General features: G+C 43.8%; 1 protein-coding gene across 5 annotated transcripts in view; it reads right to left on the bottom strand.

Moving 5' to 3' along the window:
* Positions 1-15,397, bottom strand: part of DTNB (dystrobrevin beta) — a 239,843-nt gene that overhangs the window by 36,088 nt on the left and 188,358 nt on the right. For 3 of the 5 annotated variants that reach the window (XM_077489116.1, XM_077489113.1, XM_077489114.1), the window contains 2 exons: positions 12,253-12,349; positions 1,073-1,093 (listed from right to left, as the gene is read on the bottom strand). In XM_077489116.1, the coding sequence (XP_077345242.1) occupies positions 1,073-1,093; positions 12,253-12,349 (118 nt within the window). The remainder of the gene's footprint in view (positions 1-1,072; positions 1,094-12,252; positions 12,350-15,397) is intronic. The other 2 variants (XM_077489117.1, XM_077489115.1) reach the window with 1 other exon arrangement.

A 15,397-nucleotide genomic window follows, 5' to 3' on the forward strand; every position in this document is an offset into this window, starting at 1 on the left:
ACAGAATTTTTGCTTGCACATGGATTGGATGATGGGAATCAGCTGAGCTTCTGCTCATTTACTAAGCTCTGGAACAACTGCATTTGCAAAGTACATAGCCTTTAGTAAATCAACCTCATTATCTATATCAGTGATTGCTAACTTGCGATCTGCCTGACTTTTACTGCTCATCATCTATCCTTATTATTAGTGTATTTTAAGTGTGGCCCAAAACAGGTCAAAAGATTGGACACCCCTGGTCTAAGTCTTTGGAAGGTGGCCCTAGAATTGAGAGGCTGCATTTTTGCAGTTTTCTGAGTCACGTCCACAGATCCAACCTTGTCACTGGACAGTGTATTAGGATCAAAATGCTTCTCTCTCCCTATTGCATACTGTTAAACATCTACCCTTCCAGACGCTAGTGCAGGAAACATGTAGGGATGAACAATACCTATCCCTCCAGCGCCAATTCAGAAAAAATGTTTGCATAACAATATACCATGCTGTAGAACCCATATGGCACCTAGTGCTGCCTTTACTACATCCAGACTGATTTCTGGTGCATCGCAGGCAGTTAATATCATCTATTTGACATCTATTTGTATTAACGCTATTTAACAAACACGTTAAGCCGTACCTTTAACCATTTCATTCTTAGTTTAGAACAGAGTGGAGAGGGATAGGAAACAATCTTTAGTATAATTTAGAAAAACGGAAAGGCTACAACCCGTCAGGTTTTTATTACTGTGTTGCAGATTTTCTCAGGGGTAAATCTTTGTAACGAAGCCCCAGATTGAAATAAAAACACAACAGGAGCTCTCATCTTTCCCCACGAACATAAAACGAGAAAAAAGGTCTTTGGCTTGACATACACTTTAATGAATTTTAGTCAATATTACAGGTCAAAGGGGCGGTTTAGCTTTTTTCTTTAGGTTTGTCTGGAGTTCCACTTTATAACAGTGTGTAAGAGGAGGGGGAAGGACATTTTTTCATTAGTTAGTATTGGCTGGGATTGGCATGCAGGAATAGCAAATAGAGATGACACATGGTAAACTTTATCTTCTAGCACATGGGACTTCATGCACCAACTTACTGCCTGTTTCTGCTCCTCCTCCTGACGTCACAAGTGGGAAACAAAGAAGAAAAGAAGCGTCAGAAAGAGACTGAACATGTCCTACTAGGTCAGTGATGACGAGCCTTGGCACCCCAGATGTTTTGGAACTTCATTTCCCAAGTTCCAAACCATCTGGGGTGCCAAGGTTTGCCATCACTGTACTAGGTGTAGATGGATTAAAGAGGTAGTTCCACCTGAAACATAGGTCAGCTTTGTGCAAATGCTGGGGGAATCATCTCAGGTCTCCTACTGTCTCAATGCATCTGGAGTTCTCAACTTCACCCACATGCCACCCATGACAAAGGAGAATTACTATTCCCTTCAGCATTTCCATGGCAAAGAGGAATGTAGAGCCTGGAATACTGACAGAATATCAGTTTTGGGTGGACTGACCCATAAATAAAATGATGATGATGATGACCGATGTCAAAGTACAATAGTCAAGAAATGGGGGAGATTCCAAACACAGGAACTCAGAGAATCAATCAGCAAATATTGATCACCTGCCTGTACAGTATCATATCTGTGACAGAGTAATCCTTGTAAAAGACACAGAGGTTGATTTACTATTGAAGAGATCAAAATCTGGTGCAGCTGTGCATGGTAGCCAATCAGCTTATAACTTCAGCTTGTTCAATTAAGCTTTGACAAAAAAACCTTTAAGCTAACTCTCCAGTCGTATTAAATAAGGCTGGGTTCACACCGCCGCGGCAGCGAGAACCGGATGTGATTCCCACCGCACTGCAGTGCAAATCACATCCGATCTCTGTGCGATGCGAGTTCAGCCATACAGATAGTATGGCTGAATTCGCATCGCACCCGCCGCAAACTCGCACGGGACCCTTTTTTTGGTCCGCAGCAGAATCGGATCGCATGGGTGTTCACACCATGCGATCCGATTCCTGTCCGAGTTTGCAGATCGCACTGCGATATGCGGACTGATCTGGGGGTGTCGTTAACATTTCACTGACACTCCCAGCAGTCCGCATGCGATGCGGGAAAACGCCGCGGATTCGCGGCGTTCCCGCATCGCTCCGGTGTGAACCTAGCCTTAATCCCTAAGTGTTCCCTGATAAAGTGTCCACAATACAGGAAGTCTGCTGTGTGTGCCATTTTCTGACCCCCAAGTATTCTATTGATTCGCTGATTGCCTTAAAAATGAATTGCTTGTAATCATTGTTATGTATAGTCTTAATCTACCTATAAACATTAGATCATGTTCTCCCCATTGGTTGGGTTGTTCATAGAATTAAAGTGGTTGTAAACCATTACAAACCACTTTGACTTACAGGTAAGCCTAGATTAAGGCTTACCTGTAGGTCCAAGAAATATCTCCTAAAACTATACGGTTTAGGAGATATTTACAAAAAGTCAGGCACCGCTGTCTACGGCGCATGTGCCGTAGACAGCGGTGCACAGGCGCACTGAGCAGGCCTTAGATCACGGCGATATGCCACTCGTGACGGCTCCCGTGTGCATGCGCAGGAGTGACTTAATCACGGCTCCGGCGAATCACAGCGCCGAAGCAGCGAGACCTGGAAGTCACTCCGGGATACATGACAGCGGCGAAGATGAAGACGGAGGACCGCTTCGGAGGCTTTGTTCTCAGGTAAGGTTATTCATAATGAGCTAGTATGCTATGCATACTAGCTCATTATGCCTTTGCCTTGCAGGTTGCATTTTTTTTTTAAATAGCCTTTACTTCCTCTTTAAAGGTCCCTCAATGAACCTGGGCAAGCTTGCTCCACAAAAAATGTGATTGGTTGATTTTCACTTCCGTTTTCCCACATCAGACTGCAGCCCCCACCCTTCCATAGGCTCTGAAGTGCAAATCTGCCCTTGTTTGTAAAACAGATCCTTCATTAACCACTGTCTGTATGCATTTTTTTTCCAATATCACTGCATCCCGGGGGGGAAGGTGTAAATATAGTAATGGGGTGTTTTTTCTTCTCTGTAGCGAGGGATTTATGCACAGGGGATTTGAGAAGAGAATTCCATCTACTGCAAGCTGAAATATACAGGAACGCTTATCTGACATACTGGGAGCTATTGGTGTCTTTATCCTTCCATCTCCATACAGAACCTGACCTTATTCAGCTAGGGGCTCACTCTGATCTCAAAGCGGACATTATGGGTGGAGATTTAATAAAACTGGAGAACTCAAAATCTGGTGCAGCTGTGCATGGTAGCCAATCAGCTTCTAACGTCAGCTTGTTCAATTAAGGTTTGACAATAAAACCTGGAAGCTGATTGGTTTCTATGCAGAGCTGCACTAGATTATGCATTCTTCAGTTTTAGTAAATATCCCCTTATGTCTTTATTACTAGTTATATAGTGAATCACAGACGGGTTTGCTTACAATGGTCACCTTTTATTCACATAGTTGAACTGGTCCCTTCTAACCACAGCATTTATGGTTATACTATTTGGTTCCTAAGCCCTACTCCACAGAAGCCATGGTTTCCATACACTACACTGATAATTGAAACAGTTTAGAACGAATGGCTTTATATTAGGCTATATTATACACTCACTGTCCTCTTTATTAGGTACACATTGCTAGTACCGGGTCGGACCCACTTCTGCCTTCAGAACTGCCTTACTTCTTCCTGGCATAGATTCAACAAGGTGTTGGAAACATTTCTCAGAGATTTTGGTCCATAGTGACACAATAACATTATGCAGTTGCTGCATATTTGTCACCTGAACATCCATGATGCAAATTTCCCTTTCCATCACATCCCAAAGGTGTTCTATTGGATTGAGATGTGGCGATTGTGGAGGCAATTGGAGTACAGTGACCTCATTGTCATGTTCAAGAAACCAGTGGTGAGATGATTTGAGTTTTGTGACATGGTACATTATCCTGCTGGAAGGAGCCATCAGAAGATGGGTACACTGTAGTCATAAAGGGATGGACACGGTCAGCAACAGTACTCAGGTAGGCCATGGCTGATGCTCAACTGGTACTAAGGGGTCCAAAGTGTGCCAAGAAAATATCCCCCACACCATTAAACCACCACCACCAGCCTGAACCATTGATACAAGACAGGATGGATCCATGCTTTCATGTTTTTACATCAAATTCTGACCCTACCATCTGAATGTCGCAGCTGAGACTCAGACCAGGCAACGTTTTTCTAATCTTCTATTGTCCAATTTTGGTGAGCCTGTGTGAATTGTAGCCTCAGTTTCCTGTTCTTAGCTGACAGGAGTGGCATCTGGTGTGGTCTTCTACTGTAGCCCAACTGCTTCAAGGTTCCATGTATTTTGCACTCAGAGATTGTATTCTGCATACTTTGGTTGCAACAAGTGGTTATTTGAGTTACTGTTGCCTTTCTATCATCTCGAACCAGTCTGCCCATTCTTCTCCGACATCAAAAAAGCCTTTTCATTCACACAAATGCCGCTCACTGGATATTTTCTCTTTTTCGGACCATTCTCTGTAGGCCATTGTGTGTGTGAAAATCCCAGTAGATCAGCAGTTTTTTAAATACTCAGACCAGCCCGCCTGGCACCAACAACCATGCCCCGTTCAAAGTCCCTTAAATCCCCTTTCTTCCTCATTATGATGCTTGGTTTGAACTTCAGCAAGTCATCTTCACCATGTCTAGATGCCAAAATGCATTTAGTTGCTGCCATGTGATAGGCTGATTAGCAATTTGTGTTACCAAGCAACTGAACAGGTGTGCCTAATAAAGTGGCTGGTGAGTGTATATATCACTATACACCAGCAGTTCTGGATGCAAATCTGGCTGAAAGGGTTAAAGAAATTATCTGCATGGCTCTGCCAACTCATTTCTCTGTCCTGACATATATATATATTATATTATATTATATATATATATATATTATTATTTTTTCGGAATATGTGATGGAAAGAGGCATGTGAACATCTGGTTTTAAAAAGCCTTTATGCACTAGTTTGGTTGGATGGCTTTTATATTCCTTAAAAGTAATAATAAAGGTTCCTTTAAAAAAAAAAAATTAGAAAACATGTTATACTTACCTGCTCTTTACAATGGTTTTGCACAGAGCAGCCCTGATCCTCTTTTTCTGGGGTACCCCGCCGGACCCCTGAATGCATTAACAAAAAACCTTTAGGCTTTAGAACCACTTTAACTCCCTTCTCACCATAACCTGTATGGTTATACGGTTTCATAAAAAAAAAGAAAAATGTTATGTCCCAATCCCTGTCAATGCTACATTTATAGGACAGCTTGGTCTTCATGTAAATGTGGACAAACATACAAATAAAGCTGTACATACTTGGCCAATAAAGCCAATTCTGATAACATTGTTTAAGATTGCGGTTCACAGGAAGTTACAAAGACAAAAGATCGGACATTGTCTATGGGTATTTTTCCGAAGAAAAAAAAAAATCACTAACGCAGTCACCACAGCTAAGGACTGGCAAGCTGCAGTATATTAACATTTTTGTTCTTATTCTCAGAAAAAGTTTAAGGTGTTGCAGTTCTACTTCTCACCACTGGAGGGAGCACATAGAAAGAGGCAGCTGAATGATACTAAATCTGTGTCCCCTGATCAGATGGAGCACCTGCTCTGTTCTGGACTCTGCTGTACATTAGGATGCATGCAGTGTAAATGAAGATGTCCGTGTTGGAATGTATTGAAGGGCAATCATGAAATAGGATGGACGCAGAACAGTATACTGAGAGAACAGAGACACAATGGTGTGATGGTGTGATGTCACTGTTGGCATGGACTATCACTATAGAATCCCTGGGTGGGGGCGGGGCGATGGATATATGAACTGACTAAGGCATAATTCACAGAAATACCATATTTATCGGCGTATAACACGCACCCCAAGTTTAGGAGGGAATTTTGTGGAAAAAACTTTTAGGAGGGAAATTTAAGGAAAAAAAACTTACATTTAAATGCCCATCAATGCAGCCTCATCAGTGTCCATCTGAAGCCTTGTCAGCGTCATTTGCAGCCTTGTCATTTCAGCCTGTCCGCATTGCAGCGTTGTCATGCAGCCTGTCCGCATTGCAGCGTTGTCATGCAGCCTGTCCTCATTGCAGCCTTGTCATGCAGCCTGTCCTCATTGCAGCCTTGTCATGCAGCCTGTCCTCATTGCAGACTTGTCATGCAGCCTGTCCATATTGCAGCCTTGTCATGCAGCCTGTCCATATTGCAGCCTTGTCATGCAGCCTGTCCATCATTGCAGCCTTGTCATGCAGCCTGTCCATCATTGCAGCCTTGTCATGCAGCCTGTCCTCATTGCAGCCTTGTCATGCAGCCTGTCCTCATTGCAGCCTTGTCATGCAGCCTGTCCTCATTGCAGCCTTGTCATGCAGCCTGTCCTCATTGCAGCCTTGTCATGCAGCCTGTCCTCAGTGCAGCCTTGTCATGCAGCCTGTCCTCAGTGCAGCCTGGTCATGCAGCCTGTCCTCATTGCAGCCTTGTCATGCAGCCTGTCCATCATTGCAGCCTTGTCATGCAGCCTGTCCTCATTGCAGCCTTGTCATGCAGCCTGTCCGCATTGCAGCCTTGTCATGCAGCCTGTCCTCATTGCAGCCTTGTCATGCAGCCTGTCCTCATTGCAGCCTTGTCATGCAGCCTGTCCTCATTGCAGCCTTGTCATGCAGCCTGTCCTCATTGCAGCCTTGTCATGCAGCCTGTCCTCATTGCAGCCTTGTCGTGCAGCCTGTCCTCATTGCAGCCTTGTCGTGCAACCTGTCCTCATTGCAGCCTTGTCATGCAACCTGTCCTCATTGCAGCCTTGTCATGCAGCCTGTCCTCATTGCAGCCTTGTCATGCAGCCTGTCCTCATTGCAGCCTGTCCTCATTGCAGCCTGTCCTCATAGCAGCCTGTCCTCATAGCAGCCTGTCCTCATAGCAGCCTGTCCTCATAGCAGCCTTGTCATGCAGCCTGTCCTCATTGCAGCCTTGTCATGCAGCCTGTCCTCATTGCAGCCTGTCCTCATTGCAGCCTGTCCTCATTGCAGCCTGTCCTCATAGCAGCCTTGTCATGCAGCCTTGTCATGCAGCCTGTCCTCATTGCAGCCTGTCCTCATTGCAGCCTGTCCTCATTGCAGCCTCGTCATTGCAGCCTCGTCATGCAGCTTGTCCGTCTTAGTGCGTTGTCCGCTTATGTTTTTAAAAATGGCGCCGCCGAGATGTCCCGTGTATCTCGGCGGCACCCGGAAGTTCTTGGTGGCTTTCGGCCGCTCTCGGACCTTCTCGGCGGCTTTTGGCCGCTCTCGGACCTTGGCATCTTTCAGCCGCCCAGAGCCCAAAAAAATTATGCGGAAATCGCGGAGTATCGGCGTATAACACGCACCTGCGATTTTCCCCTGATTCAAAGGGGAAAAAAGTGCGTGTTATACGCCGATAAATACGGTATACAAAAAGGAACACTGAATTCGTTTTACAGTTTTTAATATCTTATCTCATTAGAACTTTCTCTTTGAATTGTTCCATTGGATTAACAAAATCATTTTTTGATAAAATCGTTTTCTAGATACTACTATCCTTTATATCACATGATTTCCATTTTTTTGTGAACCATTATTTTATTGCTCCATTTTCTGTGCTCAGCTTATTCTGCTTGCGTCTTAAAGGGGAACTGTACCCCTTTTTTTTTTAAGGTACTCCCTCTGGTTTGCTCCCCCTCCTTCCCCTGCACATTAGCAACAATATAAAAGAACCTCTTAAAGGTGGTAGTAAAGAAATTAAAGGGATTGAGGTAATCATTAAGGCATTAAGATAAAAAAAAAAACCCTCTGTGGGTATAGGTTATAGGATCGGATATATAGGATTGCATGATACTTTTAATATATATATATATATATATATATATATATATATATATATATATATATATATATATATATATAATGGTTGAACTAGATGGACTTGTGTCTTTTTTCAACCTGACTAGCTATGTAACTATGTGTGCAGCCGCCCCCTTTACACGTACCTGAGGTCCCTCTCTGTGTCCATTGATGTTCATGAGTGCCGTCGGAAATTCTCCCTCCTGATTGGCTGAGACACAGCAGTGGTGCCATTGGCTCCCGCTGCTGTCAAAGTTAGCTAGCCAATCAGGGGATAGAGGGGGCTGGGTCAGGGCTCCGTGTCTGAATGAACACAGAGAGCTGTGACTCGACTCGGGTGCCCCCATAGCAAGCTGCTTGCTGTGGGGGTACTGAACAGGAGGGGCCAGGTTTACAAAAGAGGGACCTGAGAAGAAGATGATGATTCGGGCTGCTCTGTGCAAATCCACTGCAACAGAGCAGCTAATTATAACATGTTTGTTATTTTTATAGGAAAAAAAAGACAAGACTTTACAATCACTTTAAATTTAAAAATCCACTGACAGACAGGTTCTTTATAACAGAGGAGACCCTAGAGTTCTTCTGTCATAAATGTCCCCTCTGCCAATCAGTGAGTAATGTGATCTGAGCCGCACATGTGCAGCTCAGACCACATTTACAGGGCGCTCTGTGTGCAGTGGCGTTGGATTCCAGTGCACATGCGTGGGAGTGATGTCACCTCGGCCTGGCCAATCAAGCGGGGTGAAGATTGAAGTGCTGGGGACCGGGGAGAGCTCTCATAGTAAACTGCTGGAAGGCTCAGTTTGTAGGCAGGTATGTCAATGTACTAGCATGCGGGGGGGGGGGGGAGGGGGAAATTTCCTTTATTTTGCTCTCAAGGTTTTACTATTGCTTTAAATACGGGCCTGGGCAAGGATGACATGCATGCAGACACGGCGTGGGTTGATGTAGCCTGTGCAAACTGCCTCCTGGGATGTGTGACATAGCCATCCCTGAAGCTGTACGTGAGATGTTGTGCATTTAAACACCCTCCGTGGGGTCTCTGCCAGGTCCAGCATGACTAGCAGAAACTTCTATGTTTGTCTGTACATGTGCTCAATCTCAATTAAAGATAGCGGTGCTGAAGAGGGACTGGTAAGCAGAGGCAGTGTCTCGTTTCAGCTTCTCCCCTCCGCCCCCTGCCCCTACAATCCACAGTGTGTAGAAGAGCAGTGAACAACATAAGGAGGCTAAAACAACCTTATCTAGCACAAAAATGTGACAAAAGGCCAGCAACATAGGAGCTGTATCCTCCAATGAAATAATATAAAAAATAATTTTCACAAGTACAAAAAAATCCTAATTTCTTCCAACATTCACTGGAGGGCACAGGTCTCTATTTGTCAGTATTTTAGATGTCCAAAACAAACCTGTAAATAAAAATGTAATAGCAAGTACATCAACAAAAAAAGGGGCAAAGATGCCATTGCAATCCTCAAAAATAGTGTGTTATAATCACACAACTGCCACTAGGACCTTCTGTTCTTGTATCAACCAATGCAGTCACCATAGCTCCCAAATGTCCCTGATTTCAAGGGACTGTCCCTGATTTGGAGCAATGTCCCTCTGTCCCTCATTCGTCCCTCATTTTGGTCTGATCTATCAAAAAGTGTTTCCCAGAGCTAAACCTTTCATCTGATTTCTAAACTGCTGCATTTGTAAATTCCAAAAACCAATATGAAGGAATAGTAGTGGTAAAAAAAAAAAAAGCACTCGTGGGTTTAACCAATCTTGTTTTTTTGTATAATTCTCCTTTAAGGGGGCGTGGCAAGGGGTGTGTCCTATGCCTGCATACTTTTGCCGATAGGAGTCCCTCATTCCCATCTCAAAAAGTTGGGAGGTATGAGTCACGATCCACCCTACAAAATTTAAAAAAGGTGTGTACTGCATTCCAGGTAGCAGCCCTCAAACCTGAGTAGCAAGCCTGGTGCAGGAATGCCCAAATAGGGGCAAATATACAATAGCAATCCTCAAAAAGAAGCGTGATGAAATCACACAGCCACCTTCCTTATCCTCCACTAATGCACCTCACTGCTACAAGTGTAGAGCAAGCAGTGCTGTTATTTCTGGTCACATGATCCACTCTATGTGGATTTCCATTACCATAGAGCTGAATGTGCAAGAAGTCTGAGAACAGCGGAAAAAAAAGCTTACATTTCAGAGATGAAACAAGGAAGAGACTGATAGAATAGATACATTCTACTTATATTTATGCAATTTGTATATATAGATTTTATTTAAAAAATGTGAGTTTAGTGTCACTTTAAAATGGTTGTAAACCCCCCAAAAAATCTTAAAATTAAGCTAAACATTGTATCTAAGTCAGCAAAGGAGTAGAAGTCAACTGTCCTCAGACCGGGAAAAGAGCACCTGGTCACCTGCAATCCTCCCTGCCTGGTTTTCTACACTAAAAAAATCTGACATCTGAGAAAAAAAAAAAGGTGTCGCCACCCCCCCCCTCTCCTTTGAATAACAGGCTTAATGAGGAGTCCAGCCACTATGCACACTGCTAAGCCGCACTACGAGTAAAGTCTCTGTGTACATGCCCATGGATCGGGAGATATTCAGCAAGCTGAAACAAGCAATGCCATGAAAATACTGAAGAACACATAATGCGCTTGCCATGTTCATTCTACAAACTGTAAGCAGATGTGAATATCTGATATTTGTTAAACATGGGGTTTAAAATCACTTTAAGGGAGGCCAAAGTACATAAATATTTGAAGGTCCACAGCCCGGCCATAGGCCAACTTTAAAACATAGTTACATAGTAGGTAAGGTTGAATAAAGACAATAGTCCATCCAGTTCAACCTGTGTAGGTGTATGTGTGTCAGTGTCTGTAATTATTTCCCATATCCCTGTATGTTGTGTTCTTTAAGATGCACGCCCAATAGTTTCTTAAAAATATCAATATCCCTCGCTGAAACCACCAATTGTGGAAGAGAGTTGCACATCCTTATCGCCCTGACAGTGAAAAACCCTCTGCGCAATTTAATGTTGAACTGCTTCTTCTCCAATCTCATTGTGTGGCCCCATGTCCTTGTACACTCCCTGAGACTGAATCGTTTATTACCTTTGCTGGAATCACCATTGAGGTATTAGTGAATCGTTATGTCCCCTCTCAAGCTTTGCTTCTCCAGCGAGAATACATTTAGTTCTTGTAGTCATTCCTTGTAATGGAGATCCTCCAGTCCCCTTATTAATTGTGTTGCCCTTCTCTGGACTCTCTCCATCACATCCCTTCTGAGGACTGGTGACCAGAACTGGACAGAATACACCAGATGTGGCCTAACCAGAGTTTATAAAGTGTCAGGACTAACATTTTATCCCGAGTATATCCCCTTTTTTATGCATGCTAATATTCTGCCAGCTTTGGTAGCTGCAGCTTGATATTGCATGCTATTGCTCAATCTGTCATCTACTAGGACCCCCAGATCTTTCTCCATCCTTGATCCCCCCCAGATGTTCTCCCCCTAGTGAGTAGCTTGCCTTTATGTTTTTAGCCCCCAAGTACATTACCATACTTTACATTTCTCCACATTAAATCTCATTTGCTGTGTAGCTGCCCACCCCATTATTTTGTTCAGGTCTTTCTGTAAAAATTTCTATATCCTGATGTGAAGTTCTACTTATTTTTGTAGAGGGCAAAACTGAGATTGAGCTTTTTATCCCATTCTCTATATCATTTATGACTAGAATAAACAGAATTGGCCCCAAGACAGAGCCCTGGTGTACCCCACTTACTACTCCCAGTCTGAGTACAGGTTATTTATCACGACCCTTTAGACATGCCCCGTAACCAGTTTTCTATCCAAGAACAGAGCTTATGGTCCATACCTGCAGACCTCAGCCTGCAGATTAAGCGTTTGTGGGGGACTGTAGCGAATGCTTACCGTATAAAGGTTTTTTTTTTAGTTTAGATAGGGTAGGGAAGGGATAAAACCCTTTGGGGTTATTTGTATCTCCTCTTTCGAGACTATTCTTCATTTATGGTCCTAAAAGCATACGAAATGAGGTCTCCAAAGTGAAAAGAATTTAAATTCTAGGGATTTGTCCAAGGATCACGTGGAGGCTTTCTTTGGCACTTTTTTCTTGGATGTTAGCCCTAAAATGTTGTAGTCCAATGAGAAAAAGAGAAGAATTCTAATGAATTACTGTGACAATTCCAGTGAAGCTGGTGTTAGCTGTGCACACAAAGATTTTGCTGCTTAATGAGGGTTATTACTGACAGATGGAGGGTCGGTCCTGTCACTTCTACAACTTATTCTCTCCACACGGATATATGACAGTAGTGTCATCAAATGTGACATCCTCACCTTTAGCAGCTTCATGAGACCTTCCAGCTGTACCATGAGTTCCCGGCGACTCTCCTGCAGCGCGGACATCCTCTGTTCTAGCTCGTCCTTCCGCTGCCTGTAAATGAAGGAAGAAGGGTATGATTGTAGCACCAGGACAGATCTCAACTATTCCTGATTAAAGCCAAACTCAAGGCACAGAAACTTTCCTTTAAATATATTTCTCAATAACAACAAAGGATATAAATCTTTTATGGAGCACCAAATACCTTTCAAAACACAGCGGTAAAGATGTAAAAGTAGCGAGGTCCAAACGAAATATTCCCCATGCACACATTCATAAAATGGTTATATGGTATTGCCGAGTCGTTTTATGACCACAGGCTAGGAACCATAGACAATCCAAGTAAAGAAATGTCACCAGCACATCAAGGATTCCATAAAACAAGGCCAACGCTTTATTTTCATGGTCACATGGTGAACACAAGGCATGAGCCACGTCGCACGACCACGCAATTGTCAGTTAAAGCGACGCAGTGCCGAATCGCAAAAAGGGGCCTGGTCCTTTGGCTGCAAATTGGTCCGGGGCTTAAGTGGTTAACACTGACCTAAGGAACTGCAATTTTACTTTTCTCATCAGCCCATCCATACGTGGTTACATTTCGTATCACTTGCCCCTCCCTATAAGATTGTAAGCACTCATGAGCAGGGCCTTCCTGAAACATGTTATAACTGTGCTTTCTCCCTTTATTTTTTAAAGCTCTGCCAAAACTGTTGGTGCTATATGTCCTGTGTAAGAATATACATAACTGATGCAGGAGAGTGAAATTACCTATTGAATACCTACATGCTTATTATACCTGTTCCTGGCTATGCAAATCTCCAATGGCCATCACAAGGTGCTTCCATGGATGCTGCTGTAGGAATACAATGTCCCAGCAGGGGGGAATCACTCCATCCACCTCATATGTGAATATGTGCAGCTTTAGTGTCTTTGCTGTAGTGATAAGTACAGTGGGAGGGTTTGGAGTAGTTTAGCAAAAGACACTGGGCAGGGCTGACACCACTCAGTCAGCCCACAGTAGAAGCTAGGTGCAATTCTTGCAGATCAACAAGTACTTGTAGGCTTTTTAACCACTTGAGTATACATCCTTGGGGAGAGGGTAACTGTCATCATTCCAGGCTGGAGTATTGATATAACAGTTGCGCTCAGTCTCTGGTTATGACCTCTTTGCTCACTTTGTCTTCAACTATCACTAAGACAGCTCAGCTTTCAGTACATGCTTTATATAGACACATTCTAAATGGAGATCAGAGACCTTGCCAAGGCAGGACTAAGAGGAGGTCACCAATGCTGTGTTGTAGGAGAGAACAGCCGCTATCCAGCCGTATGCTGAAGCTTCATTGCAGTCCGATCTTTTATTTTTTTCCTTGTATCAGCATCTTGTTAGTAAATGTAAAGCATTTGATATGAAAATCATCTGACATTTTCGGGTCACTACATGGATTTAATGAAAACCAAGAACGTATGTGCCTTTCTGATGTTTGTAAAAAAATTTCCAAATATCCTTAGAATTTAAAAGGGTTGTTCCTGTGCCTATTTGATCAATGGCCTTGTGAAAATATTTTCTCTTCAATGTTTTCCATTTATTTTCCCCTCAATATTTAACCATTTGCTTACTGGGCACCTAAACCCCCCTCCTGCCCAGACGGCAATTGCACGGTCATACAACGCTGTACCCAAATTAAATTTTTATCATTTTTTTTCCACAGATAGAGCTTTCTTTTGGTGGTATTTGCTCACCTCTGGGTTTTTAATTTTTTGTTAAAAAAATTTCAAAAGACCGATTAAAAAAAATATATATAAAACTGTTTTATATTTTGTTAATAAATTTTGCAAACAGGTAATTTTTCTCCTTCAGCGATGTATGCTGATGAGGCTACACTGATAGGCACTGATAGGCTGCACTGATCGGCACTGATAGGTGGCATTGGTGGGAACTGATGGGTGGCACTGAAGGACATTGATAGGTGGCACTGAAGGGCACTAATATCTGGCACTGATGGGTGGCAGTGATGGGCACTGATCGGCACTGGTAGGCGACACTAATAGGCAGCACTGCGAGGTGGCACTGATTGGCACCACTGGTGGGCATTGATAGGTGGCATTTGTGGGCACTGATAGGTGGCACTGATGTACTGTGGACACTGATTGGTGGCATTGACAGGTGGTACTGGTGGGCACATAGGCTCTTCCTCTTTAGGAGCGATGTCCCTGTAAACAGAAGCCGGAGATCGGCTTTTTTTCTTCTCACGCTGAAAAAAAATAAAAAGATTACCGAGCCTCTGTTTACACCACGTGATCAGCTGTCTTTGGTTGACAGCTAATCACATGGTAAGGGGTCGGGATCAGCCCCTTATTTGGATCTGTGATCACCCAAGTCTCATTGACTCAGGTGATCACAGTGCGCACCCCTTCAGGGAGGCGTGGCCAGCTTTGAAAGGGGAGGAAGTCAATAGACGGCCTCCCGGCAAAGCAGATCCCCGCTGTAGCCGTCATTTAGCTATAGCGTGGATCTGAACAGGTTAACGACTTCAATCATATCAACAGCCTTAAAGTGGAAGTAAACTCCCCTATTGTTTTCAGCCAAGGAAGCTGCCATCTTTGCCTCTGTTTAATCTTCAACTGCTATGGTGCTGCACATGTGATTTGTTATGACACCAGCCATTGGATGGTTTGATAGTTTGGCTGAGAGCACAGCCATTGTGCAGTTAGCATTCATGGCATGCCTTTTTTTTTTTTTTAACTGTTTAAATCGATGGGTTTACTCCCACTTTAACCACTTGGTTCCCACACTACGTCTACTGACGTCATGGGGTTTCGGTGGTTATATCTAAATGATGCCTGAGGCCACAGACATCATTCAGATATTGCCGTTTTCAGCCGGCGATTCCCTACACCATAAGAACGATCATAGCGGCTGTTCCGCCGCTTGATCGTTCTTACGGGCAGCGGGAGGGGAGGCCCCCCCCTCCCGCCGCCCTCCGGTGCTTCTACCGACTCACCGTTTCCATCGGTGAGTCGGTCACAGGATCCGCCGGCCCCAGCAAGTAATCATAGAGATTTCCGGCGGACTAGATTGTCCCCGGAGTCTCTATGATCGTT

The sequence above is a fragment of the Lithobates pipiens genome, unplaced genomic scaffold (genome assembly GCF_037356315.1).
Source record: "Lithobates pipiens isolate NorthernLeopardFrog02 unplaced genomic scaffold, aLitPip1_a1.2 Scaffold_18, whole genome shotgun sequence".
In the NCBI taxonomy this organism is placed as follows: Eukaryota; Metazoa; Chordata; class Amphibia; order Anura; family Ranidae; genus Lithobates; species Lithobates pipiens.